This window comes from Lissotriton vulgaris, chromosome 6, assembly GCF_964263255.1.
Source record: "Lissotriton vulgaris chromosome 6, aLisVul1.2, whole genome shotgun sequence".
In the NCBI taxonomy this organism is placed as follows: domain Eukaryota; kingdom Metazoa; phylum Chordata; class Amphibia; order Caudata; family Salamandridae; genus Lissotriton; species Lissotriton vulgaris.
In genome coordinates, this window is record NC_141694.1 from 1,758,864,702 (window position 1) to 1,758,889,451 (window position 24,750).

Genomic DNA, 24,750 nt, shown 5'->3' on the forward strand with positions numbered 1-24,750 from the left:
AAAGACCTACGCCAGATTGCCGGGACTTCACTGAGGACTAAATGTACTGTGGTTGTTTTGCGGTTGCAAAACCTGCGATTGGCAACATTCCAAGAGTTGCATGGGGGGAAAAACATTTTCATATTAACAAACTTCATTTTATGATTCAGAATGTTTTTTTTGAATGATGATGATGTACCCGTACTACATTGCCACTTGGAATGGGTAGGTAAGGGGCATTCCTTCTAAACAGTGAGGCATGTATGAACGGTTTGTGATCGTAATTCCTGTTGCAATCCATTGATCAGTGACTGGCTCCCTAGCTGGGCTAGTAACCAATTTTCAAAGGGGAAGGAGACCCTGTAGAACCTTTTTAACCCATTCCCATCTAGGAATCGCGATGGCAGCTTCGGGGACCACTGCTTGCTCTCAGGTTTCCAATAGAATTTTTATTTTTTAACAAAGATTCCCAGTTCCATTACGGAAACTCTCTTTGTGATCAGTATCTATGTTAGTATGTCTGGCCCTGAGTCCCCATCCCACTCATCAACTTGCAGAACCCAACAACAGTTTCTACCGTCTCTCTGGGTGCCCACTACATTAGCACCAGGGAGAACTGCATTACATCTCATTATATTGTTATACAAAGAAGAATCTATACATGATCCAATTCAAAACTTAATTTCATGCCAAATCTTTGAAGATTTAGGGATACCTATGTACTAGTTGAAATAGATAAAGTCTGAAAGTGTGGGATGTGAGTGTGATTCATGTGATGGAAAAAAGAGGCAAGAAAAGGCAAGTTGGGGGCATATTAAATTTTGTTTTTTAGAATGTTCAAAAATTTAAAAAAAGTGAAAAAAGATAAATAACTGAAGGCTCAAAATCAATTGTGCAAAGACATTTAGTAGATAGAGGCTCAGAAACCCTTCTTGCAGATATTCAATGAAGGGCTGTTCATGCCACAGGGAGTGAGTGAGAGAGCATACAACTGCACTGCGCCCCCATTTTGGTCATGTTTTGTAGTAGATAGTGTTGAGACTGCATGTCAATCTGGTGTCCTGGCTTCTCTTCTGATTAGCATGTGTGCGTAGGTTTAGGCCTGTCCATGAAAACCTGAGGCTCAGGACGTGTTCTGTGCCTTGGAGGGGTGCTCCAGTGGACTACTGACCCTATTCTGACAGGAAGCCTTTTAGAGGTGGGGGGATATCACCTGAAGCAATTACTCTCTGCTGGAGGAGACGAGGATCTGCCTAATGAAGCCCAAAAGCCTACCTGCTGAGAAAAGGAAAGGGAGCACCTGGTCCTGTAGGAGGAGAGACTGCACAGGAAGTAGAGGCTCAGTGTGTTCCCGGCACGGGGAGCAGCCAGAGGAAGTAGGCAAACATGAAAGAGCAATCCAGGCGGTGGCAGCTGGCAGTGAACGGGGGTGGCAGGGAAGGGGAGGGAGGTTGAAAAACAAATATTTTTAAAAAACACTTACCGCTTCACGGCCGCCGTCTCTCCTCCGTCGGTGCTTCCTTTCCTGACAAGTCCAGGAAGCACAAAGGCTCCCCTAAGCCCATCACATTGCTGCTGTCAGCAGTGCTGTGATTGGTCTGAGCACGGTGGTTCCCCACTCAGAGGTAGACTGGGAGCCTGTGCATTTTCTTCGCCCTGGCTGTGTATTACAGCCCGGTGGAGAACATGCTAAGTGCGCATGACTGTTTGGCCGGCACAAGACGGCCAGCCAAACTGTCATGCCCACTCATAGTGCACAAACCACTCTTCCTCCCAGGCTGGAAAACCAGCCAAGCCCGCCCTAACCGAGCCCTGTAGCTACAAAAAATAAAATCATAATAACAATGTTATTATAATTTTATTTCTCCTTTTTCCACTGCTCTGAGAGCAGTGGGACGATGCTCCTCCGCCTTAGCGGAGAAGCCGCCACTATATCCAGGAATGCCTTGTGCTGAGAAGGCGTCCCCTGGTCTCTCTATTGGTTAAACTCGGCATAAGACTGTACGAGAAGTATACAATTGTGAAATGACCCCGAATTCTACTGCAGTTCCAAGGGACTGGGTGCAACTTCCGCCGATCGGAGGACCAAAGCACTGTTGAAGTGGAAACCAAACCTGCCTTGTCGCCGCAGTTGCCTCCTCACCTGAAGAGGCAACCCCTGCCATCTGAAGCTTCAGTTCGCAGAGACCCAGCAAGCTGCTGCTCAACCACTAGAGCTAGGGCCCAGTAGTCCCCTGTCACTTTGTGACCCCTTCCCAGAAAAAGTTAGGACTGAATCAAACAGTTGCCCATTTGCTCATGGCAGCCGGAGCCAGCTTCTGTTATTTTTAGTGTGGCCCTACCTGCCAAAGTGTAACAAAAAACAAATCTGTGAGTTTTTCCTATGATATTTGAGAAGTTCCATAATACACGTGGGGTATATTCACAAATTCCTAAAGAGATCTCAAGAAAAGATGCCCCTGGCACAGGATTCAATGTGGATTCCTGAGGAAATCATAAGATTTCGTTGTTGGCATTGCATTCCTTCTGTAAGGAGTTCTCTGTGGCAGAGAACACCACACAGGTGAAAGAAATCCCCTTGAGAAAAAATCTTTTTTAGGTCGAGCCTAGAATCAGCGCGTATTCGCTGCTCTGCAAGACTTGTTGTAGGGGAGTATGGAATAGAAGCCCCGTCCACTATTCGCCCAAATTTGTCATTGACATTCGTAAATGCTGGCTTCTGATTCGTAAAAAGGCTTTTTAGTCCCTCCTTAGTACCACCTTGTCTTCATTTGTAACCTCCCAAGGCGACTGGCCCTTTTACTTCGGTTGTTACACTGTACCTGTTATATAGTCTTGTAAGCACTACTTTCTCTATTGAGTTTCTCTTACTGCAGGCACGACGTGCTTTGCTTACATTCAGCGCGCCATACACGCTTTCTCTTTCCAGGCAGCCGGTACAATGGCGGCCACTTCTTTCCAATGCCATAGGTCTCGTTGGTGTTTGTAGTTGTGTTATTAGCATTCTCTAAGCATGTCTACAATTAACACAATGTAGATTTTAAACCTTGACTGAATTAACCACTCTCACATGGATCCGGGAAACTTGAGAGCTCTGAAACTCCACTTCTTTGAATAAAGGCCGATGCTTTAGTTTTTGATAAGATATCCGCCGAAAAAGCTGGAGAACACACGTTTTAGATAAGACTTAAAACTCACTAGACAACGGAGCACTATTTGAAATATTAACAAGTACTACATCTCAAGACCCAGGTGTAAACATTATTCAGTTAGTTATGTGTAAAACTAACAAGGTATTTTCTAGCTTTAAAAAAAACATATTCCATTGAGGTGTACATTTGGTGCTGAATGCGATAGAAAGCAATAAATAAAAATTAACCTCTTGAGGATTTTTTTTTTTATCTTATTCTGTTTTGCAGTAGTTTACAGAACGTAAATACCAAAAGGTAAGCACTTTTGATATAAAAAAATTAACAAATCTAACATAGTAGGTAGGACTATTTGAATTTCCAAAGCTGGTGAATTAAATGTTGAGGGCTCCGTGTTCGCATTGGCGACTAGTTGGGGTCGAGCAGACTATTATTCAGAATGTGTGCTCTTGGGCAAACCAGTTCATGTCCTTGTTGCTCTGTTTACTTTACAATGTGCACTGAATGTGAATTAGAATTTTTTTTAATTTCAAACCAATTTATTTATTGGATAATTGTCTTCAAAACAATGCATACAAGTGAACTACAAACAATTAACGATAGATCATAACAAGCATTTACAAAGCAATAGGTCTCGCATTTGCGAGAGTTAGGGCTATTGGTTTTGTAAATGACAATGCATTTTATTTATGTGTTTGGAAAACCTGGAAGGCAGACGTAAACACGCACTTTGTACTTAAAGGTGCTGTTACTGCCAGCCTTCCTTCTCACAAGCAACAACTATATGTACAAAGTGCGTGTTTACGCACCGCTTGCAGGTTTTCAAAACACATAAATAAAGGACATTGTCATTTACAATATTAATAGCTTAAACTCTGGCAAATGCGAGACCTACTGCATTGCAAATGCTTGCTTTTTCTGAGGGTAAAATTTTTTCAATGTGTACAAAACCCTTTTCTCACATCACCACCCAATTTGGGGGTGATTCATTGCACTCCATACCTTTAAAACGTTTTTTACACCAGCACTTGGTTTAAATAAAAATATGCTGAAAATGGCTGAAGTAAAAATACGGCCCCTTCCAGGCTGAAAAAGGAAATTATAATAGTTCATGATTGGCCATAGACATACTTGTTTGTGGGTGTTCACAGGACATAGCCACGGAGGGCATTTGAGGGCCTGGCCAGCTCACATTAATTGTTGGTCCTCCCAAATGACTCAGGCAGCTGGCACAGCATCTTTCAAAATTTCAATTTTTCTTAAGAAATTGTAGTCACATTTGAAATCACTCAATATAAGCGCGAAACGGGGGTGTGGTGTGCTGCTGCACCCACAAAATAACCATACTGGAGCTCAAAAGGTGGATGAGCATTTAAAATGCCTTTAAATTGTGTGTTTTATCTTGTCACATTTGCTTTGCATTCAAAGTCAGAGGTCAAATGTCACGGTATGCATCTGTCGGGGTTAACGCCTCACAGGAGCTCTTGGCATCATTTGCGTAGGCTCTACGGGGTCCTATACATGGCGGAAGACGTGGGCACCACCCAAACGGCATTGATGGCGCTCGATGTCTCAATGGCCTTTGACAGCATCAAATGGCCGTACATATTTATGGTCCTTCAGCGACTGGGCTTCGGGCCTATTTTTTGTAGTTGGGTACGCCTGTTGTATGAACAACCGGTGGTGAGGGTGAGAGTTAACGGTGCAATATCTTGCGCATTTCCCCTGCGCAGGGGCACCAGGCAGGGGTGTCCCCTATCCCCTCTCCTCTTCGCCTTGGCTCTTGAACCGCTGGCCCACTGGATTCGGCGGGACAGGTCTTTCTGGGGCCCGTCACTCTCTGATGAAGGGGAGGAGCGTATATACGCAGATAGCAATGTCCTTTATATGACCAGGCCCTACCAACCAATGGCGCAGACGCTTCATCTCTTCGAACTGTTTGGTAGCTACTCCGGCTACACGATAAACTGGGCCAAGTCTCTGATTTACCTCCTGTCTGGCCCTCCCCCGCGGATTCCGATGAGGTGTCCGGCCTCGATAGTGACCGATGTATTCAAATATCTGGGGGTATACATCACCAGGGACAGAGCGGAGTTCTTCACCAAAAATCTTGAACCCCACCTGGCGCGGCTGGCATCGGACGTTACCCACTGGAGGTCCTTGCCTCTCACCCTGAGGGGGCGCGCTGTGCTATTTAAGATTCTGGCGCTGCCGCGACTCCTATATATCTTACAAAATACACCATACCCTGTCCCCGGTGGGGTGTTCAGGCGCATATCTCAGGCTTTGCGGACGCTGCTCTGGGAGTGTGGGAACCTGAGGATAGCGCAGCAAAAACTCACAAGAGGGGTGTATGACGGGGGCTGGCGCTCCCGGACGTACAACTATATTATTGGGCCTCCAAATTGCAGGTGGTTAATGACTGGGTATATACGGTGGGGTAGGAACCAGTTTACAGGGTGGATAGGTATGTCATGCCGGAAGGCAACTGCGAACCTCTTCTGTACTCATGAAAACAGCGCAGGGATCTACCTTCGCACACAGGGGTGGTGCTTCAATGCTGGAGGGAGGCCAATACATTTCTGGGGTGGGCAGGCACCCTGACGGGTAGGACCCCACTCTGGCTCGGAGATCAGCTAACAGAGGTGACAAGACTAACAGGTTTCAAACAATGGAAATTAATCAGGATTGACTACCTGGGTGACGTGTGGAAAGAGAGCGCCCCTAGATCCTTTGACTATCTCCAAAAAGAGTACCACCTACACAACTCCCAACACTACCATTATTTGTGCCTTACACATGCCCTGCACTCCCACATACACACAGGCACCTCGGTCCCAAAATATTCTCCCATGGAGGACAGGCTCTTACTCGACCCCATCCTAGGAAAACCCACCTCTACCATCTACCACAAGCTCATAAACAATATGCCTGATCCCCTAGTGTCCTTGCGCGAGAAATGGGAGGGGGATGTCGGAGGCCTGGAAGACGAGGATTGGCAGGATGCCCAGCAAAGCCCCCGTGAAATTGCAGTTCGGACTAGGTTATGTCTCGTGCAATTAAAGATCTTGCATCGAGTGTATTACCCGTAAACCCACCTGTTCTCATGGGGCAAGCCTGCGCCCCCTGTGTGTCAGGGGATGCCAAGGGGAGGGTACATTTTATCACATTTTATGGGACCGTCCATATATAGTGCCCTTCTGGACCAAAGTAGCAAATATGATGGCAACAGTAGTGGGATCGCCACCCCCGGTGAAACCCAGGTGGCTATTACTTATGATCAAGGGAGCCACGGACTGGTCCAGATACAATGAGATATGGTTGTGGCAAAACAGCCAGTTGCTGGGGGGTGCAGGCGCCCCCACAATGAGACCAATGGCTATGAGACCTGAACTGGTGTCAGAGGGCAGAGGAAACGTTCTACAAGTCCAAGGGGGGGGGGTTGTTAAAAAATGTAAGAAGGTGTGGGGGCCTTGGCAGTAGTATCGAGCCTTACGGAGTCGGGGTGGGCAGGGGGAATAAGTGTAAGGGGCCCATTGTAATGCCAAGTTTGCCTTCGATTGTACGATTAATGTTGTTCTCCTGCGTGCCAATTGAACACTGCTTTGTACTGTATGAGACCTTGAGCAAAGTTAATAAAAACTCTTCTTTCTTTGCCTGCAAAGTGAAAGAATTTTTCAAAGAGAACTAAGTGACAATTTCACTTGGGTACCGGGGTACTTGGGTACTGAGAGTGCAACAAGAAAGGCTGCAGGATTTCATTGTTTTTCCTAATACACAACAACATTTATTGAACTGTACAAATATTTCAAACTATATCAGCAGTTATAAAAAGAAACATTAAAAACATTTTGTTCTGTAATTACGAAGTGTGATGAAAACAAAGATTGTGAAATCTTGGTGATGCACAAATGGCAAACAGTGTACTGTATTGTACTGCAGCATTTGCATACCACTTACCCCTATGATGGGCACTGAAGTGCTTACCTGCATGGGCAGTAAGCTATGCTGTATAGGGAGTGTGGGTGGAAGGGTGTTGTCTTTGTTTTGTGATTCTATGTGGGAAGTGTTTCCATGTCGTGCATGATGACCAACGAGGTGCCGTTAGTGTGATATGGGATGCAGCACATAGCAGTTTGGTGGATGATAAGGTGTTAGAAATACAGAAGTGCAGCATATGGTTTTAATATACACTGTCAGTTTTTAACCATTCAGCATTTCCCTTTATGGTATTTCCTATGAGTGTAGTCTGCCTAGCTGGTAACTGCACTTGATTGTCCAATCAGAAATTTTGTGTATAGTTGTGGGCCTGAGGTGGCATGGTTGGAGGGAGGGAAAGAGTAGTGAAGAGATCTAATAAGATGGGCATTGATACTATCATCCCATATCTAAGTGTCATTGTGAGATGTAAAGAAGCATCTGTAATGTATCGATATTTGGGATCTGCAGTGGTGGACTACATTAAAGTTGTCCGATTGACCAGTAGTACTGACAGAGCTCTTCAGTTATTCCCTGCCTGTTCATTTGGTGATGGCTGGTTTATTGGCTGCACAGTACTAGTGATGGATAACTCTTGTGGCAGATACAACTTAAGTGAATGTAAGAGGTGTGAGTTACAGTTGCCAACTGGCCGTGATGGGCGATTGTGTTTGTATTAGTGTGGGCCAGAAATGCTATATATGAAATTGCTTAACTATATAATATCCCAGCGAACCTTAGGTCAGCCCTCCTTAACCTCTTAAGTGCTGCGCCTATACCAACGGCACCACTACCTCGGGAGTGCTGCCGTCGGCCGTTGGACGTTCCAGCTGCACCTGCGCAATGGAACGTTCAGCACTGGAGCTGGACGTTCCAAAGCAGCTAAGGTGTTAGCTTACCTACCTATCAAAAGTAGCTGCTAGTTATGATGTTTCTATTCTGTAGATTGTAAACTGAAAATGTAATTTGATGTCACAAATGTCTTTCCGGGTTCTGTTGTTGGCATGTGAGGTTGTGTAGTAGTCTGGACATAGCCATGTTTTCAACTGCCTTCTGAAGGGCATATGCTCCTGGATGTTTCAAATGCCGGATGGTTGTGAGTTCCAGAGCTTGGGCGCTTCTACTGAGCAATCAGTGCCTCTTCAGATTTCTTATGGTAAGATGGTATGATAAGTGGTGCAAGCCTGGAGTGCACTATCTTGTTTTGTTTGTATTGATTGAATTTAGCTTGTAGGTAGAAAAGTCCTTTTCCGTGGGTGGCTCTATGGACAAAGCACATTGCCTTGTCTTGAACATTGCTCTTCTTGCCACAGGGAGCCAGAGTAGTAATTGCAAGACTGGAGTCATGTATTCTGTTGGGTGAAAGTGCAGAAGTCTTCCAGCAACATTTTGGATGAGTTGTATTTTGTGTATGAAGAATGCAGGTGCACCAAGATATAGGTTGTTGACATAGTCAATCTTGGATATTATGAGTGTGATGATGGATTGCAGTTGCTGTTAGTATCGAAGGCATGGAAGTAGTATTTTTATTGTGTAGAAGGCACTCTATGTGATGTTGTTAAGATGTGGTATCAAGTATAGGTCTGAACCCATGGCTTCTCCTAGGATTCCGACTGCTCTTGATATTGCTGGAGGAGCCTCATGTTACTTAGGCCATTGTAGTGCTAGAGGCACTCTTATGGTCTGACACCCTGTGATGACCTTTGACTACCATTATTTTAACTGACTTTAGTGTGTTATTTTATCCTAGCCTGAATGTACAACATCCTGCATATGCCTTGCTTCTCTTAAAAGTTTCTTTCTTGTAATCTTGCAATCTTTCAGTGGGAGCTGTCACGGAGTAGGATAGCCTTGCCAAGAACAGAAGGTGTATGATGTGCATTTGAAAGCATGAGAGGGAGAGAGAGTTGTGGAATGTACTTCTTGGTCTCGAAGTGCAGTGTTGTTGGCAGCGATGCACACATGTGCTCGGTATTGTACATTGAGAGATGAGGTATGTGAATCTATAAGCAATTGTGCACAATTGTGCATTATGTTGTATATTGATGAGAATTATTAAGTTCTTACTGTTGGCTTTGACATGGCCTCATGTCATCCTTTTTCTGACTTTGCATTGCTTGAGCTTTTCTGCGTGCATAGCAGTACTTGCAAGTTGTTTGGGTTAATCACGTTCAAGGTCTTTTAGTTTTTGTGAGAGATTGTTTACCCGAAAGGCTTTGTGAGCTTCATCAAGATAAAGGCTGGAACATGCGAGATTTGAAGAAGGAGACGTGAGAACTCCTTCCTGCCATGGGAAGGCTTTCTTGGAACCTGGCCAGTTGTTTTAAGATTCCTGTGGTGTGGGGGGAGGTCTTTCTCGAACCTTCTAGTGTGTTTTGAGATTATAATGCTCAGAAACTGGGAGTTTGGAATCCGAGTGGGGACGGATGCGTCTACCTCGGAGACTGGACCCTGGTTGCTGAGGCTCTCAATCTTGGCTGTTTAACTTCCCCAGTCACGAGTGGGCTGAGATGCAGTGTTTGCACCAGGTGAAGTATTGAGTTTGATCATTTGATGTGTTTTCTTTGTGATGTGTGAGTGAGTCAAGGTGCACCTCCAAAGTAATCATTTGATGTATATATGTATGTATATATATATATATATATATATATATATATATATATGTGTATATATATATATATATATATATATATATATATATATATATATATATATATATATATATATATATATATATATATTTCTGATCTCTTGTAGGACGTCCAGTATATTTGCTTTAGTCTTATTTCATATTATTAGCTGCTTGTTTATTCGTCAGTATTATTCAAGCATTATATTTACCAAGTGTGTTATTGCTTGCATATAAACGTATATATCTCTTTGTGTATTTGAATCTTGTGCATTTGGCATCTGGGAAAGCCTTTCTGTTAGAGAGCATTGTGTAACATAAAACCCCAAGCCTTATTCTAAAAGAGAGAGAAATTCCTTGCATTTTGTAAAATAAAACCCTTTTCTAAAGGTGCTGTGTTAAAGTCTTTTGCTTCGCCGGGTGTTGAGCCATCGTGTGGGAGCTGTATTATCTGATAGGCGCAAGCAAGACAATTGGCGTCACTTGCCAGGATTCGAAAAATAAAATTAAAAGTGGAAAATGCTCTCTAAAATGCCTATGTTTTCAGTTGCAGAGTCCCAGATGCCAACTGAGTTATTTGAAAGGGAGATTGTCTCTCTTAAAGAGAGAGAGGAGAGGAGATTGGTATTTCAGACAGAAATGGTGGTGTAATTTTGAATGCATTGTTTAACATGTATCAAAAAGACGAAAATTTTGAAAAAGAATATAGTGAACTGAAAAGAGAGTTGGCTGACGCTTAGTTTGAAAACAAGTCTTTGAAAAAAAGAGTTAAACATGTTCCAAGCTCTGAAGCTGTTTGTTTTGCAAGGCTGTTTGGATAGCCAGGATGAGTCATATGTGAAAAATGTGAATTTAGAGATGTTGCCAGTTAATCTGCAGGTCTCAAAAAAAGTTTTTAATTAATTCTTTTGAGGACGTTGCTCAGCCAGAAATAAATTTGAACCAAGAAAATGTGAATATTCAGGAAGATAAACAGACCAGTCTCTTAGAATTAGCGATCGCTGGTTGCAGGTATAAATCAGACATGTCAGTGAATTATGAATCTTGCTCTACATGTAAAGACGCTATTTTGAAAAAAGAAATGCAGCAATGTGCTTTTGAATCTGCCCAATGGAATGTTTTTAAAATGTGGTCAATTCAGAAATGTGACAGTGTATCTTTGTGTGCCATTTCAGGAACAGTGTGCTATTTTTAGTTATTTTGAAGAACAGGGAAATGAAAGTATGCTTTTAAAGTTGTGGACCAAAACATTTTTAAATGCTAGACAAATACATATGCTTTTGTGCTTTTGCTCATTGAAAGACACTGGGCAGATGACAATAAGACATAATGTGATACAAATGTAATGGGACAAAGCAACTGTGATAAAGTGGCATTTACAGACAGAAACTGCAGTTTTGCATGAACAGTTAGTGTAGGTCCCAATGGAAAGTCCAAGGGTGGTATTTGAGACACAGAATATCCCAGTGAAGTGGCAGATTGTACTGCAAATCGCAGCTACTGTGCATGTTTATGGTCCTATATATTCCGTAGATAGAACCTTTAATTCCCTTACAGATGAAAAGGCTAAAATCTTGGAGACAGAGGTGGTGACACACGATTCAGATTTGGTGTGCATGACTAAATACGAGCAACTAGCAGAGAAAGACCATACAAACAGGTGGGCAGAGAATGAAGGGATGCATATCCCCCAAGATTTACCTAGAACTGTGATTCTTATGTGTCAGTATGCACAAGCCAGACCATCCCCACAAAAGGTGAAGGGTGAGTTGAAGAAAGGAAAATTACCAGAGCAGACAGAGCAGATGGATTGCCTTGCGCATCTGCCAACTGATAAAGGGAGCAAGTATTCAGCAGTGAGTGGGAAAATAGCCAGGAAAGAGACTGGCCCAGCCCTTCTTACTGTGCAGGGAAAAGGAGAGCTTCATCCAAATACCACGAATTCAGAGGTTATAGTGTGGGTAGAATTCTCAGATAATTCTTCAGAGCCAGCAGAGAACCGTGCAGACAGGAATGATTATATTGTGCCTTCAAACTCAAAACAGAGAAAGGAAAACATGCGCTTTTTGAAAAATGTTTTTTGCCAGAAGAGTGATGCTTGTTTCTTTTCCAGATCATACTGCGGCCTGATGTCCCTGTCCTGTTAGTGGATGCCCGTGTATGTGTGGCCCTTGTGGGTGGGACCCCTCCCTTCCCACCAACCCTGGAGTGATCACTGGACGGTGCAAGCTGACATCCTGTGGCTGAACAAACCAGACAGTCCTACCAAGCCAAGAATCATGAACTGATTTTTATAAACATGCGGTTATCATTTTAAATGCAAGAAGGATGTATGTCTTTCACACAAAAGGCCTTTATTTGTTCTGCAAATGCTAGTTACTTTGAAAAGAAAGATAATTGTGCAATTAAAATTGCAGAAGATGGTTTTCCACTTTTGAGATGATGAAATTGCCTTTATTCTTTAGCACAACATATATGTGTGGCTGCTTCAACCGTAGAAGTTCCAGTATTAGCCATTTGAGACATTAGGAGCATTACTGAGTTCATAAGCTTGATTCTATTTGTGCATTTATTTTGTGTATCCATCAAACATTTATTCTTGCTGAATATCCAGATATGCATGAGCTACTTTTACATGCTTTGAAATGATTATTACATGCTTTTATGATTTTACTGTTTTAATGTGTATTTCAATTATACTTGTGCTTTCAGTTCAGCACATGAGTCTATAAAGTTACTGCTTTAACGTGTTTTAATCATAGTTGTGCTTTCAGTTAAGAAGTTCAGTTTTTCAGTTATAGTTGTGCTTTCAGTTAAGAAGTTCAGTTTTTTAAATATTTCTATGTAATGATAGTCAAAGGTCATGGGGTGGAATGTAGTGCTAGAGGCACTCTTGTGGTCTGACACCCTGTGATGACCTTTGACTACCATTGTTGTTTTAACCTAGCCTGAATGTACAACGTCCTGCATATGCCTTGCTTCTCTTAAAAGTTTCTTTCTTGTAATCTTGCAAACTTTCAGTGGGAGCTGTCATGGAGTAGGACAGCCTTTCCAAGAACAGAAGGTGTATGATGTGAATTTAAAAGCATGAGAGGGAGAGAGAGTTGTGGAATGTACTTTTTGGTCTCGAAGTGCAGTGTTGTGGGCAGTGATGCACACATGTGCTCGGTATTGTACATTGAGAGATGAAGTATGTGAATCTATAAGCAGTTGTGCACAATTGTGCATTATGTTGTATATTGATGAGAATCATGAAGTTCTTACTATTGGCTTTGACATGGCCTCATGTCATCCTTTTTCTGACTTTGCCTTGCTTGAGCTTTTCTGCGTGCAAAGCAGTGCTTGCAAGTTGTTTGGGTTAATCATGTTCAAGGTCTTTTTGTTTTGGTGAGAGATTGTTTACCCGGAAGGCTCTGTGAGCTTCGCAAGATAAAGGCTGGAACATGCAAGTTTGGAGTAGGGGACGAGAGAACTCCTTCCCGCCATTGGAGTGCTTGTTTGGAACCTGGCCCGTTCTGGTAAGATTCCTCTGGCGTGGGGGGAGGTCTTTCTCGAACCTTCTAGTGTGTTTTGAGATCATAAAGCTGAGTGTTGTTGACTCAGAAACCGGGAGTTTGGAATCCAAGTGGGGACGGACGCATCTACCGCGGAGCGTGGACACTGGTTACTGAGGATCTCAATCACGGCTGTTTAACCTCTCCAGTCAGGAGTGGGCTGAGATGCCGTGTTTGCACCAGGTGAAGTATTGAGTTTTGGTTATTGCCATTGTGATGTTTGGCCAGTGGCTTTGATCATTTGATGTGGTTTATTTGTGATGTGTGAGTGAGTCAAGGTGCACCTCCAAAGTAATCATTTAATACCGGTCGCCAGTAGGTAGTTATAGTTAGGATTTTTTTCAATGTTTAATCTCAAAATTCTATTTGGAATAACTTTGGCGCCGGTTGACGAATCTGCCTGAAAATTTCCTCAAAATGGCCTCGTCGAGCTCCGGTCCTTCCCTGAAAGTTTGGGGGGGGGGGTGCGTCAAGCGGGGGCCGAGATAAAAATGGGGTCCCAAAACGCGTTTTCCCCATGTTAATTTCCATAGGGCGGTCGACCTCACTTTTAGCCCGAACGGCTGAATGGATTTACACCAAATTTGGCAAAATTGTAGGGACTGGTAGCCCGATGTGCCTTTGCTATGTCTCAAGACATGTGCTACAGTGGATTTTGAGTAATTTAGGTTAAAAAAATATATATATCTATAAGCGCGCCCCGGTATACGCTCCGGGCGCGCGACACGACTTGCGCGCAGAAAGCGGATTGGTTCTTGGGTGTCTGTAAACATTCGAAACAGTCCGGAGCGGCCGCCATCTTGTGTCTCGGTAGGATCGAGACACAAGAGGTGGCCAAAACAAATGGGGAATTGACCATAAGGGGGCAGGGTAGACCCCCCTGTCCCCCTAGGTTTGATGTGGGGGATATAAAAGGGTCCAGCTGGGCAAAAAAAAAAAAATGTTTTCGATTTGCGCGGGGGAAGCGCCCGGTACACGCACCGGGGAGAAAAGAGAATGGCAGACTTTAAAAATGTAAGTCATTTTATATAAATGGGAGGTAGTTCTGAAAAGAACTGGTTTTTTTGTACTTTATGTTGTTTTATATTTTTGTTTTGTTTTTTGGAACATTTTTTTGGGGGGGGATTTTCAGAACAATTTTATATTTTTTTGTAGTTTTTCTGGGGTGAAACAAAAGACAGGGAATTGCAAACAGCTCAACTGGAGCAAAAAAATAGAAAAAAATGATGGTTGTCTGCAGCTCGATTAAGTAAAGTGATGCTCTGCTCACCATATGATATAGTTTTGTTGCAATATATGCAAACAAATTTAAATTTTAAAAATTTGGTTTGGACATTAGGGACCATCTCCCTAGCCTCTGCACCCGATGGAGTGGGTTGGTTGGAGGTGCCTGAAGTTGAAGGATGGGGAGGGTTCTTGGTCTTTTGCCTGACTTCTGCTCTTGAATAATTGTTTGGGTGCTTCCTCTGCATATGCCTTATCATCATGTGGTTCCCTAACGAATATTCCCTGTTTGGGTTCCCTCTTGACAGTTCTTGCTCACAGATGAGGCAAGTGACCTTTGCTGCATTTACTTTTTTGGCACCCCTTGGCATTTTGAAAAACTCCCAAATAAAATGTTCTTTGGGTTTGTATGGGAGATTGTCCTCAGGCAGATATTGCCTCTCCTCCTGCTCCTCTTCATCCTCCTCTTCTTCATGACCACCAATGTGGTCTTGTGGTGGTCTTTGTGGTGGTGGTGGAGGTGGTGGTGGTGTAGATGCACCTGCAGCTGCTACCAGTGAAGCAATTTCTTACAGAATGCAGGTCTTCTTCACTCAAACAACAAAGTGAAAATGAGGAAAAAAGGTGAGGTCTTTCATCATTTGGAAAACAAAACTGTCGTGAACCAATCAAAAGTGTTATTTTCAGGTCACATGACCCGACGCGCTTACGCTACGCGGCCCGGGGCGCGCCCAGGGGCGCGTCGCGTAAGCGCGTCGAATGCTTCCGGGTGCGTTTACGCCGTGCGTATCACGCAGACGCGGCAACGCGATACGTCACGATCATATTTTCGTTTGCGACATTGCGCTAACGGGACGCTTCCCGGTTCGCGCACCGGGGCGCTTCAAACGAGTACGCTCTCCGGGGCGCTCACCGGGGCGCGCACCGGAGCGCTCCAAGGCAAAAAATCTTTTTAAACCAAATAAATAAATAAAATAGGAAAAATTGAAGGGACTGGTAGCCCAATGTGCCTTTGCTATACTCAAGTGGTTTTTACGAAAATTAACTTTGAAAAAAATATATATTGTGCTACATTGGGCTATATATATGTTAGAGCCCAAATGTAGCCCAATGTATCCCAATGTATCCCAAAGATGGCCACCAGAGACAAATAAATACAAATGTAGCCCAAATATCAGCCATATGTAGCCCAACTATAGCCCAATGATAGAATGTACCAGAGTGTTCTAAAGAACAACTAGAGCGTTAGCAGTCTTACTTAGAAAGTGAGACTTATAGTTAGGAATTAGCATTTAAAAAACCTATGAAATTCACTGAAAAAACCATAGGTTTCACACCAGTTATAGTTAGGAATTAGCATTTAAAAAACCTATTAAATACACCAAAAAAACCATAGGTTTCACACCAGTTATAGTTACCTGGAAATTTTACTGACATAAAACCATTGAAATTCCCACGTTATAGTTAGTTGGACTCACTATAACTTGCGCGCCTGCAATGCACTGCTGATGATGTCACATATTACATCACTCATGACATGGTAAGTGACATCACTCATGACATCACTGATGACACCATCCTTGTGACAGAGTGACAGACCTCCTTTCAGTGTAATGTAACCCTTGAAACACATATTAAAAAATAGAAATTAACATTTTCAAAAAAATGGAGATACCCATACCAGTTACAACAAACAATTCAGTAATTCCACCATCTATATACACATCCACTCATTCACCAACAGTTCTATATAGTCACTCATACATATACCCACTCATCATATGTAGTGATACACCTATACATCCTGTTACACACCGACAGTCATCCACAAGTTACTCACACACATACTCACACATGCAAAAAAACTATTGAACATCCATTTATTTGCATATAGAACTATACACACACTACCACTTTACTTCTATGGAAATTTACACATACTTACTCTCTTAAACAATCACTTATAAAAACACATACTTATTTAAACAGGAACTCTTACAATCTCTCGCTCTCACATATACTCACTTATATACATCAATACTCACATATAATAGATTAAAACATATGTAGTTACTGATAAAGACTCTAGTGAGACAGTCATTCACTCACTAACACACACATATACACACTCATCCACCCATACAGTCCTGCACATATGCTGTCTTCAAAACACATACAAACAGATACATAAGTGGTTGTCACTACCTAAACTTACCAGCCATTCTTAAGCAATGTACACTCAGTAAACCTTCATATTTTGATACGGTATAGTGCTTTGATTAGCCTACTGACTGGGGCAGAGTTATCACAAGTTGGGTACGACTTACATTTGACCGACATTGCTGTAGTCTAAAAGACTCTCTAAGGGTATTAAGCTGTTGTGAAATATAGGCATAATGAGATAATGTATCTGCTCTAGAGATCTTTATTTGATGGTGCTAGATAGTTTGTTAGGTTAATGTGCCTGCCGCAGAGGACAGCAAATACCCTAACTAGCAGTAGTGTGAATCTGAAATTACCCAATATTTCAGGGCATGTCATGTAATAAAAGGCTGCTATAATGGACTACCAATCCTTCAGTAATTAATTAATATTCAGATAACCCTGCTACGCTCAACATGCTGAGGATTCATCTTCTTGAACCAAATATTGGGGAAACCATAATCACGGCATCTGAGGCTGAACGCATTTGTATTATAATTGACCTCTCTAGACAGCTCCGCATATTGTCTAATATTTTCAGATTTATATATTTTGTAATATCAGATCTGATCAGTATAAATCAGTTTTTTTAAATGTATTGCCTCCTTTAAAATAGTGCTTTATCTTTAGCTAATTGATGATCATAGAAAATAAATTGCTGTTGCGAAGTCCTATGAAATTAATGTACTAAATGCATGACACTTGATGAACGTTTGGGGTACCGTTTCTATTGGGAGAAGTGTGGGAATGCTGGTTGGTAGGAATTTTATGGATCCTCAAAGATTTTGCAATTTTCCTTCATAGAAATATGAGGAAAATCTTTGATTTATGCAAGGTTTCTTGTTTACAGGGCATTTTTGGGTAAGAAAAGGTATTGGAATCCATGCAAGCTACACCACCTTGGACTAACCTAGGTGCCTTGTTTTCAGAAATGTTTGGGCCTGGCAGGTTTCTCTGGGATCTCACCAAGCCCTCCCTTAAACACTACAGCTACCCATATGGCCGGAATGGGTCACTTTGCAAAGTTAAATCGTGATGTTTTATTGTTGCTTTTGAGGCCTTTCCTTTCATTGTTGAAAGTCCTAGCTACATGAGTGAGGTACTATTGTTATTGGGAGAAGTGTAAGAATACTGTGCAGGAAGACATTTGTGAATCCAAGCAGATTCCATTATCATGGTCTGCTTTAACTTTTGTTTTGCCGTGACATCCGCACGCACAGTGTGCTACACATTACAGCAAAACAAAAGAAAAATCAAACTTGGGACTTTTGGGAAGCATTTTCCTTGCTTCCCGACTGTGTTTTTGGAAAAGAAAAAATTTCTGGCATTATTTATCATTAGTATTTTCTTTTCCAGTACTGTGGACAATCTGTTGAAGTCCACCTCATATGAAGGTTGTGCAATGGATATCAACAAGTTGCCCTAAAGCAGTTAGAACCCACCTAATCTATGCAGCCTCATTTCCTGTCCAACAAGAATGGACAACAAGCTGCAGGGACATGATGGTCACATTGCACTCTTCTTTGTTCCACAGTCCTAGGGGACGTATTCAGTTCTAGAAGGCTTCCAGGATGGTAGGCATCATGACACGAGTACAGCGAAAACACAGTGGCCAAAGAAAGGTTGCAGCTGCTGCTCATAGCCATGCCCAGCCAAGAAAATGTTTCAGATGGCATACAGGATCTATGAAGAAGAGGACTAAGGAGAGAATATAAATAATGAGAAGTATAGAGAAGATAGAGAGAATACGTTCTAGAAAAGGAGAGAATTAAAGAGAGAAAGCAAAATAAAAAGAAAGAGAAAGAGTAGGAGTAGGAGAGACAGAAAGGGGAAGATAGGTGCAGGGGGAAGAGAAAGGGGATAGTGGGGAAAAGGGTGAGAGAGGCAGTGAGGGCAGTTTAGGAGTAAATTGTGCTTCAAAAATCACCTTGCATAGTAAGCAGCCTTTGAAGCCCAATTAGGAACAATTGTTACTTGATCCACATTGCTTTTTACAAATTGCTTAACAATCACAATCCCTTGTTATTTGTTACTGAATGGTTTTGGTGAGAAGTGCTGATGCCTTCCCTTTAATGCATATAAGCCATGTCTAAATTTGCTGGTATAGTCACAGGAAAGGACAAGGTACTTGCTGAGGAGTCAACGTTCTATTATGGAGGTGGTTTGCACATTTCAATAAGGCAGTCTCTTAACTGTTTTAAAACATAAAGCTTGACTCTTATCTGCACTAGTAGTATTGCTGAACAATCCTCCTGTAAGTAAATATTTTTCACTTCTAGTACACATGGCAGGCTTCCATGCTTTCTACATTTGCCACTCATAAAAGTGCATGCTCGTCCAAGTAATTGTAGCACATCAAGGGTGCCAGCTTGATGATTCTATGCAAGGAGTCCACTGCATGGGAAAGAGAGAAGAATGCACAGAACTCTGGAAGTGTAGGACTCTGTAGCAGCAAAATAGGAGGTACCATGAAAGCAGCAACAGAGAGGTTATCACAGCGCAGGAACCTAGATGAAAACCCTGAAACCACCATTCAGAACCTTAACAGGTAGTGCTGCTGCCTGGCCAGCTACGGCTTCGCTAACTGGGGATGGAACTAGTGTACTCAACTATGCCACAGGCCTTCGAAGTACCCATTCCAGGGTCACACAATCACCTATCATTTACTGTGCCTCCGTACCTATCTTGCTAGGCGGTGTCATACAAAGGTCTCCTTTTGAACCAAGCCTTCCACACAACCTGCCTGTAATTACAAGGGGTGGATACCACTGTCGGGGCCTATGTGAAGTCCAAAGAATTCTGACTGGTGCTTTTCATCAAATGTCAATAAACTATCCATCTTTTGTCACAACCTTACAGTGACATTTGTTGTGAGACCTTCCTAGCTTTCCCTGTAAAATGACACTTACATTCTATTTAATCTTCATCATTGTTGATGCCTTAAAATGTTTAAAACACACTTTTTGCCACTAATATCCCAAAAGTGGCCTTGAAGGATATGCTCTAAACACTCTGTGAAGTTAATTTGAATTAGTGGGGAGTTAAATTAAAACTTCATTTACAGAGTTGGGTGGAATTAGGAAACTCCCACACTTTGAGAAGCAGATTAAGTACTTTACTTGAAATAAGGTTATCCCTTCGGGCCATCCAAGTGTAATGGGCTCCTGATGCAGAATGTCCCAGGTAGTACTTCCTAGAGCAGACAATGTTGAGCATGGATGCTGGACACTTGCCACCTCAATTAAGAGGTGTGGAGCAGTTTAGAAAATACACAAAGTTGTGAATCAGCTGACTTTACAACTTTACAACCCTCTATTTTAAATCCCATCTCATTGATAGGATTTAAAGTTTGATTGCGTAAAGTTGATTGAGTGTGCTCTAAAATCCACATATTCCTTTCCATATAATCACATGGTGTGCACCATGAATATCTAAACCAGAATATTGAAGACACAGAATGTTGATGATAGAATATAGAATCCGAAATATTGACATTAAAGTATAGGTATTTTATACCTGCCTCCATTATATACCTACATGATACATATATCTTCAAGGTAGGTAGATGCAGGGTTTGGAATAGTACATCTATATTTTTCTATATGCACTTACCTTTCAATATTCCGTCCTTGATATTCTTGTACCATGATATTCTGGGTGTTGATATTTAGTAGTATAACCTATCGCACCAATAATAAAAAAAAAGAACCAAAAACCTTTGTGTGCTTTAAAACCTTGCACACTGTACGTTCTTCTCTACTAGTATTTGAGAAAGAATGCACCTACATTGCACAGCTTTGATGTCTGGTCATAGCTGAGGGCTATGTCCCTAAAAAATGTATCCCTGGCTATGTGCCTTTTTGTTTGCAGATGTCCAAAGCTTCCACTCTGGTGGTGATGTCCACACCCATAAAAGGGCTTACACCTGCCAGGAATCCCTTTGTGAATAACTGGCAGGCGTAACAAAGGTAACTTTGGTTGTAGATGTGTGTTTAAGACCAAATCTACCTCCTAAGTGTTCCAATCCATTACTAATATGTGGTATTAGTTTTTTATCTTTTCAAGTTTAACTAACATCAACCGGCCATAAATGCATTATGAAAACATCCACACCTGAGCAGACCTCTTGGTAAGACGGGTTAGGAGTGTATCCTCCAGCAAAACCAACTTGAGTAGAATAGACGCCCTTTTGATTCCAAAACTTCCTCTCTGCTCCCCAGAAACAGCCCATACCTGAAAAACAAAACACATGAGGCAGGATATTAGACTTCAGAGACCATTCCTACAATGGAACCCTTTATTAGGTCTCATTAGCTACAAGCATAACTGACGAGGGAAGCATCTTGTTCTACAATAATACAACGATTTTTATGTCACAGACCCAATTTTCTTTTCTTAATATATCACTTTTACACAATATGCTGAAGATATCCAACTCCACCTGTGCAACCCTCTACATTTCATCCAAGGCCCCCAGACTTTACCACATACAAGGGGCAGCCCTCTAACGTCGTACACATACTTCTCATTGAGCACGCAACAGTCCATGCATGAACACTACTCCTCCAGGGTTACCATTTCTGGGCTCCCCATAACCTTGCAATGTCTTGACAAGCCCCATTTTAACATATATTGCGGATGGGCCATCACTTCATATTTCTTGCACCATAAGCCTGTCCCTTCTCCTTAATCTTCAATTTTGAATTCAGGCATAACATAACATGTGTATTTGTAAAGCGCACGTTCACCGATTGGTCTCTTGGCACTGAATAACAGATGTTTATTGTTACCCAACTCAATGGTACTCATTTTATCGACCTCAGATGGATGTAAGGCTGAGTGGGCCCACCGGGATTTGAACCTGTGACCATGAGGTAGAACACCGGCCCCTGCAGTGGATGCATTAGTCCACTGAGTCACCAGACCCGGCTCGCCTATAATGCAATGGTATAAACCAATTTTTCCCAGGTTTTCAACCTCGCGTTAGTATAATATATCCTTTGTAAGGGTTTGATCAGTATCAGTGTCAACCCAACTCTAATATGCACTTCATTTGGATACTATTTGGCTTCACCTCTCCATATGTCTCCCAATTGAGTCAGTCTGTTTAAGATGCCCAGAATGCTGATCAACATTTTGTAAACCAGAGATAAAGTCCTTCATGAAAGAGCCTCAAAGAAGTGCCCCATGACCCACAGGTGCACTACCTGGCATCTTAATGTCAATGAGTAAAAAACAAATCAGTCATGGCAATCAAAAAAGTGTTTTTGTGTGCATATAAAGGTTTGCAATTACCATAGAGGGGATTTATTCAGTTGGGCCTATGACCAGCTTGTAACTGAAAATAGATGTGGGATCTTTTTTAAGATGGAAAAAGCTGTAATTTGCTATGCCGCTTGGGACAAAGGGGATCTAGAAAAGTAGGTTAAAAAAGGTGAAACTCTACCAGTCAGCAGTTCCTGCTTCTAAGTCTGTGACGAGAAAGTATCCTTTGTGGTATTGAAATAGTCACAATGTATCTCCATGGGGTAGATGACAAGGGTTCCTATATGACTGGGGACACTAGCTTGTCTTTAAATTCAAGGATACTGTATAAGGAGCGCAGTGTATTGCTTAAGAACAATTAATATTATGGGTGTACGCTGAGAGAAACAACAAACCATCTGAGGTCTTTGGGGAAATATAGCGATGGATCTGGATAAGATCAGTGAGTGCTGACTAAAGCTAAAACGCCCCCTATGATGCTGGATGAAGAAGGCTCCAGGAACTATACAGAATGCTGTTTAGTGTTGTGGCAGTAAAGAATTGCAGTGCGATTATTTAATTTCCTATGTTATGCACATTTTATCATGGTGCATGTAGGAAGCTGGCGCTGTATATACTATACCAAAATGAGATATAGTATGCACAGAGTCCAGGCAGTCCCCAGAGGTATAGCAGAGGCTAAATTAGGTAAGTACTAACAGCTCTCTCTGTGGTAGTGTAGGCAAGCAGATAATCTTATCCAGAGGGTGGGTTGAGCATTTATCGTATTCACTCAATCATGGACTGATACACACACTGAGAGACTGAATCTAGACCAATTAGGTAAGAAAGGTATATGTATGTTTTATTTTAGAACCAAGCAGAACTTGGCACAGATAAGTAACAAACACTTTCAAAATGCAAGACTGTTCAAGGCAATACAGTTGTGCTCGAAATTACAATTGTACAGGTCGGAAAATGCTTTAGGAACAATTTAAATTACACTGTATTTCGTTTTCGTTACTCTTGGATTACTTGTTCAATTACTTTGAGAACTGAAGGTGGTATGCCTAGATACCACACCTTAGTATCTCTACATACAAGGTTAGTATGACTTTTATACTTTGCACTAGGATTCTCTTTTCTTCACACAACACAGTTCAACACAAACATTTTTGAGGCCCAAAATTCTTTACGTGGGCTCCTTTGGGGAAAACGTATTACCGGTTTCTCAGGTATAGTACACGACTTACGAGGGTGAGTTTTGGGTGTTAGGACCACGGTCCCTCAAAGTCTAGATGGGCACTCAAGTTGCACCACCAGCACCACTGGGGCAGCTGGTTGCAAAGTACAGGGGCCCAATATTAGCCAATGGGTCTAAGGGGGCCTTCGGTTATGGACTGCTGATGAGCAGGCCACTCAGGTATGGAAGCAAAGCTCCAAGGGTTAAGGTCAGCAATACAGGGGCCAATGACCAGCACAGAAGCTGCACCACCAGCGGCACTGGGGCAGCCACTTGCAGGGTGCACAACGGATGTCGGGACCCTGTGCTTTCCAATGGAGACCTTCAGTTTCACGAAGTGGCTCCAGGCTCGGGCAGGGAGACTTCCTGAAGGCAACCACTGGCTGGAAAAGTAAGTTGGGATCTTGGGTGATGCCTGAACTCTCTCGGTTGGGCCAATCCAAGGCCGTGGGACGTCGGGTGCAGGGGTGTCTTCTGGTGCAGGTTTTCTTACCAGCTCCGGTCGCGGTCGGGAATCGTTCAGGTTGAGGCTGCAGGCATCGTCTTGAGGAAAGTCAGGGATCACCATATCCCAGGCCAGGATCGCTGGGGAGACCTCCTTGGGGTGTTGGGCCACTCGAACTTGGGCCGTGGGTGGTGCAGAATTGCGGAGTCACCGGAATCCGGATTCTGCAGGTGAGTCTTTGGTTGAGCAAATCCGGTGCCCACAGTAGTCTGTAGGAAGGTCGCAGGGCAGGCGCTCTGGGGGTTGTTGGCTGCTGGACTCGCTTGGGTTCTTGCTGTAGGCAGGTCGTAGATGGGACAGGCCGGTATGGCTGAGGCCAAAGCAGTCAGTGTCCTTTTCCTATTCTTCCTGGGTCAGCACTGCTCTTTGGTCCTTCTTCTTTTCCCTCGAATCAGAGGAGGCAAGGTTCAGGGTCGCCTCTAAAAAACTAAATTTAGGGGCGTTAAAGGGGTGTGCAGATCAGGACCAATGGGTCCATTCCTTGGGGTGGGTACACCCCCTATTATGCCACTCACCAGTGGGAGAAGGCATGAGCCTCTTCCTACTTGGCTGTATCCCCTCAGCTTCATGATGGAGGGGATTGAGATGTGTACTTCCCCTTGACCCCTCCCCCCACCTGAAGGGTGGGTTTGGCAAAGGTGGGCACACCTTTCTCTGCAAGCTTAGTTTTCCCGCCGACTCTCTTGCCAAAAGTGGGGGTCAGAACCGGTGGGAGCCAGTTGCTGGGGGCAGCAAAAGGCAGGGACAACTTTCAAAGGCGGCACGCCTTTGAAGCTTCCCCTGTTGTGGACCCAGCCCATCCTGGGGAGGAGGCATGACATCTCTGTCTAGGTTGTGCTTAATTTCTGGACCCAGAGAGTAGAGGCTCTCTACCCAGAGGTCCAGAAACCTGTCTGGTGGTGGCAAAATGGCAGGGAGCCATTCAGGAACCACACTAGGGTTGGTCGATTTTCAAGGGGCAGCTCAAAGATGCCCTCTGAGAGCATTTTACATTAAATCTCACACTGCCATCAGTGTGGGTTTAATGTGCTGAGAAGTTTTCT

General features: G+C 43.0%; 1 protein-coding gene across 1 annotated transcript in view; it reads right to left on the reverse strand.

The window, feature by feature from the left end:
• Positions 1 to 24,750, reverse strand: part of MSRA (methionine sulfoxide reductase A) — a 1,022,917-nt gene that overhangs the window by 638,698 nt on the left and 359,469 nt on the right. The window contains exon 3 of the mRNA XM_086927997.1: positions 20,829 to 20,948. Within this exon, the coding sequence (XP_086784123.1) occupies positions 20,829 to 20,948 (120 nt within the window). The remainder of the gene's footprint in view (positions 1 to 20,828; positions 20,949 to 24,750) is intronic.